The following is a 5,000-nucleotide window of genomic DNA, read 5'->3' as shown; positions in this document are numbered from 1 at the left end:
CCGCAAGACGAAAACCTTGAGCCCAGTTTCTTTCAAAAAGACCTCAGAACAGTGGGATTTCAATGGAATTTCTTCCGTGTGTCTATTTCTATGCTTCCTTTCGAGAGTAACATTGCCCCCCCCCCCCTCTTAAAAAAAATAATTATACAAGTCGAAAAATAAGCAAATAAAAAGAAAGCAAAAATACGCCTTCCCTAGGAACATATAACCAGGTATCTCCACTTCCACTTATCCCGAAATTTTCCCCAGGAGTATTCTGACAACTGTTAATGGTAGGCACTCTTCGTTGTCATAAATAAAGGGGGAGGGTTTTTTTATTTCCTGGTAATTATAACAATACCGAGTAAATTATGCAAATAATTATGTATCTTGCTATACCTGATATCTCACAGCGACTTTCAATGGCTAAACGTGATGACGTCATTAGCTCTGTCCCTTTATTTGACTTGTTCAGTCATATGGTAAATTTGTCTTTTCAGTTCATTACCTCTGAAAATGCTTCATTAATAACAATGTTAGATAAATGTAAACGAAAACGAAACCAAGAATTAAATAAAAAGAATATTTATAATTTGCCGCGAATAAGGCAAGGAGGCGGGGCACAGCTCGAAGTTGCCAACTATGATTTTCATCAAGACGGAGTGGAGCTACCTGGTTCAAACTAGCTTGTATCTTCCAAACCGCATAAAAGGTATATATCTTTTAACCCATCCTCCATGAAATAAAGAAGAAAATAATAATAATACTAAAACGAGGAAAAAGAAACGAAGAAAAAGAAGAAAATACATATTAAACACCCACCCACACCCAACACAATACACCATACCACACATACAAATTATGAAAAACACAAACGAACCAACCTGAACGAATAGACCTACCTGTTGAGCGACGAGAGCGTAGGGGCGAGACAGGGATCAGAGAGCGTTGGGTGAGAGATGAGGGAGCGTCTCGGCAGGGTGCAGAAAAAGACATGCGCCAGGAGAGATGTCACTAAGGCCCGCTCCATTGTCACTTCTTCGTCTGTTATTTTTTTTATTTTTTTTTTTTTAGGGGGGGAGAGGAAGATGTGGAAGGTGGGAAGAGGTTGAGATGGGGCGAAGGGGAAGGGAAGGGGAGATAAGTTGGAATTACTTTTGTTATTATCTTATCGTTTTTTATACGTTTTGGTTTGCTTTGTTTCATGTCTCTCTTATTTTTATTTTCTTTCTCCTTCATTGTTTTTTTTTCTCTATTCTCTCTCTCTCTCTCTCTCTCTCTCTCTCTCTCTCTCTCTCTCCTCTCTCTCTCTCTCTCTCTCTCACTCTCTCTCCTCTCTCTCTCTCCTCTCACTCTTCTCTCTCTCTCTCCTCTCTCTCTCTCTCTTCTCTCCTCTCTCTCTCTCCATCTCTCCTCCTCTCTTCTCGTCTCTTCTCTCTTCTCTTCTCTCTCTCTCTCTCTCTCTCTCTCTCTCTCGCTCTCTCTCTCTCTCTCTCTCTCTCTCTCTCTCTCTCTCTCTTCTCCTCTCTCTCTCTCTCTCTCTCTCTCTCTCTCTCTCACTCTCTCTCTCTCGCACTCTCTCTCTCTCGCACTCTCTCTCTCTCGCTCTCTCTCTCTCTCTCTCTCTCTCTCTCTCTCTCTCTCGTACATAACATACATAGTAACTTGAATTTAATGACAGATTGGAATTCAAAGGAGGACCTACGTTGCTGCTGCAGTGAATATCTGAGTCCCTGGGGAGGCTTCAGGTCCTTGAGACGAAGGGCGGCTTCCAGCATGCTAGGAAGGGTCTTGCTGAAGAAGTCCTGCTCGACCTCGACGTCAAGGAACTTCTCGACGCCCGCGAAGACGTCAGGAGGAACCGGTTCGTTCAGGTCCGGGTCGATGGCGACGCTGAAGGACAAGAACGACATGAACTTAAGAACAACAAGAACATAAATGAGACGCTGAAGGACAAAAATAACATGAACTTAAAAAAAAAAAAAAAAAAAAAAAGCTGAAGGACAAGATCATGAACTTACAAAAAAAAAAAACGCTAAAGGACAAAAACAACATGAACTTAAGAACAAAAGAACATAAATGGGTCGTTGCTTTTATAATAAGAAAGGAATAAACAATAAAGAAAAAAAATAACTAAAACTGGTAATTAAACGATAAAAATAAATGAAAAGTACAAACGAATGAATCTAGTAATTAAAAGATACAAACAAATAAAACTGGTTATTAAAATAAAATAAAAAAAATAAATAAAGGATGAAAATTAATAAAATAGACAAAAGATTAAATAAATAAAAGCCAAATATAGGTAAGAGAATATATAAATAATGGTCCGGATTATGAGTGACGAACGGGACATAGATATTATAAAAATAACTAAATAAAAGAAAAACAAAAAACAGATATAATAAATACAATATAATATGAAAGATAAAAACAGATAAAATAAATAAATAAAGGCCCGGTACGATGGCAACGCTGCAGAAGAACATGAGCTGGACGTTGTTATATTAATAAATAAATAAAAATAAATAAAATTATAAAAACTAAAATGAATAAATTAATAGATTAAAATAAAAATAAATGAAATAAATAAATAAAAAACTACGGGCTGCGGCAACACTGAAAAAAAAAAAGTGGGCCATCGGTATAAAAATATATCAAAGTCAAAATAAATAAAAGATAAAATATATATACAATAAATAAGTAAGAGATAAAAAACAAAGATAGAAACAGAGAAAAATTAATAAATAAAGGCTCGATGGCAACACTTGAACATCGTTGTAATTAGGGAAAAAACAATAAATAACAGAATGAATAAAATAAATACACAAACGAAAAGATAAAAATAAAAAAAATAAATAAATAAATAGTCAAGTAAAATAGTCGATTAACACTTGAAATTAATCGTATATTATCACAGCCATTGCGAATTAAATCAATTAACAGACGGGTGCGCTTAAAGCCAGAACGCATCTAACGATGCCTTGGTACATTGCGAAATGGTTTCTATTCAGAAAAATCAGTGTATAGAGAAAAATAAGATATGCATTTTACATGACAACGCTCTGAAAATTAAACAATAAATAATTCACTAGTATAGTATTGTAAAAAACGTAACTTAGATATGCATTATTGACACTACACACGCATACACATACATTCAATACAATATATATATATATATATAATATATATATATTATATATATATATATTATATATATATATACATAACACATTATAATACATGTGATATATATATATATATATATATATATATATATAATATATAATATAATATATATTATATATATATATATATATATATATATATATATAATATATATATATATTATATTAATATATATATATATATATATATATTATATATATATATATATATATATATATATATATATATATAATTTGTAAAAACCCTTATAAGATATAGTGCATCTTTTCGACAATACACACTACAAATCAATGATTACCAGTCAAAGAAAATAGCCTTAATTATATTCTAGAAACATTCTAGGAACTACTAACATTAATTTTCTCCCTAACGCTGCCTCTTGAGCATAACATCTCCAAAAATCATATGAATAATAATGAACGCAACTCCACAGACGCAGGGAAACGTGCCACGTCACACTCAACTTAGATGAGTGCCATGAGGACGAATCGCAAGTCGGTGCTCAGCCAAAGCTTCTTAAAATCCGCCATTTTCCCGGCGATCAAGGGGAAGCGCCTTCAGGGGTTTAGAGGTAACATCCCCTACTGCCTCTTTCCCAGCTCCTTTCTCTCCTTTGTTTAATCCCCACGTCTCTCCCGTCCCCATTCTCTTCTCCCCTCAACCCCATCCCCTTTTCCCCCAGCCCCACCCCTACCTCTCCCCAACCCTTCCCTCAATCGCCTTATCCCCACCTCTCCCCAAACCCCATCCTCACTCTTTTCTAAACCCCATATCTCGCCAACCCCATTTCCACACTGCCTAACCACCATCTCTTCCCCTCCTCATCCTTGTCTAACCCCCATTTCTTTCGCCCAACCCACGTTCCCTCCCTTGCCTAACCCCCACCTCTCCCCCAACCCTCACTTCCTCCTTTATCACAACCACAAGCTTAGCCTCCACCTCCCCCACCCCTTCCCTACATGCTACCACCCCCCATCCCCAGCTCCCATCCCTCACGTACTTCCGCTTGGCACGGGGATATCCGTGGCGAAGAGGGGGAGGGGCGGGGGAAGGAAGGCATCCCATTCAGTTTTGGAAACCGTAATTGATGACGTTATGGAAGGCACTTTTTTCTCCCTTTGTATGTTTCAGTTTCTGTTATAATGCTATAATGTTATACTATCTTCTACATTCTCTTTCTCTTTCTTTCTTTCTCTCTCTCTCTCTCTCTCTCTCTCTCTCTCTCTCTCTCTCTCTCTCTCTCTCTCTCTCTCTCTCTCTCTCTCTCTTCTCTCTCTCTCATTTAATTGCTTTTTTTATTTTATTCTATTCTATTCATCTTAATGTTTTTTAATCCGATTTTTTTTTCATTTTCATCTCGAAAGTTATTTTCTGCGTAAAAAAACCGTAAATATTAGAATAAAATGAATGGTAACGCGTTCGCTGCTCGAGTAGAAAAGCAATGGCCACGTCATTCAGGTAATTTTATATTTAATCTAATAATTTAATAATCTGAAAATTAAAGATTTTAGGAATGCTCATATATACAAAATAATCTCGTAATTTTATTGCCTCACGATCTCCTACACGAAATGAAATATTTTCAACACTTCTTAATTTTAAAAAAAAAAGTGTTTTTTTACGAAATCTCTAAAGACAAAGTATCAGTGAGGACGCTCTAGTTTTACTCAACTTTACTTCATTTACTTACACTGCCTCACATCTATTCTGTGACTTCCTGTAAAGATGTTGATAGTGATTTTATATCCTTACACTATCATCCACCAGCCTTGTTTTTATCTATTTACTTACTCAATAATTTATTTATTATTTTTTACGGGAAGAAATGC

The 5,000-nt window shown here is 35.8% G+C and overlaps 1 protein-coding gene across 3 annotated transcripts in view; it reads right to left on the bottom strand.

The window, feature by feature from the left end:
- LOC119569118 overlaps positions 1-5,000 on the bottom strand; it is a 26,958-nt gene that overhangs the window by 11,331 nt on the left and 10,627 nt on the right. For 2 of the 3 annotated variants that reach the window (XM_037917479.1, XM_037917449.1), the window contains exons 3-4: positions 1,685-1,872; positions 882-1,023 (exon numbers count right to left, since the gene is read on the bottom strand). In XM_037917479.1, coding sequence (XP_037773407.1) covers positions 882-1,023; positions 1,685-1,872 — 330 coding nt within the window. Of the gene's footprint in view, positions 1-881; positions 1,024-1,684; positions 1,873-5,000 lie in introns of those variants that run through there. The other variant, XM_037917515.1, reaches the window with a different exon arrangement.

The sequence above is a fragment of the Penaeus monodon genome, chromosome 1 (genome assembly GCF_015228065.2).
Source record: "Penaeus monodon isolate SGIC_2016 chromosome 1, NSTDA_Pmon_1, whole genome shotgun sequence".
Taxonomy (NCBI): Eukaryota; Metazoa; Arthropoda; class Malacostraca; order Decapoda; family Penaeidae; genus Penaeus; species Penaeus monodon.
The sequence above is the reverse complement of the archived record's forward strand: the minus strand, read 5'-3'. Positions and strand labels throughout refer to the sequence as shown.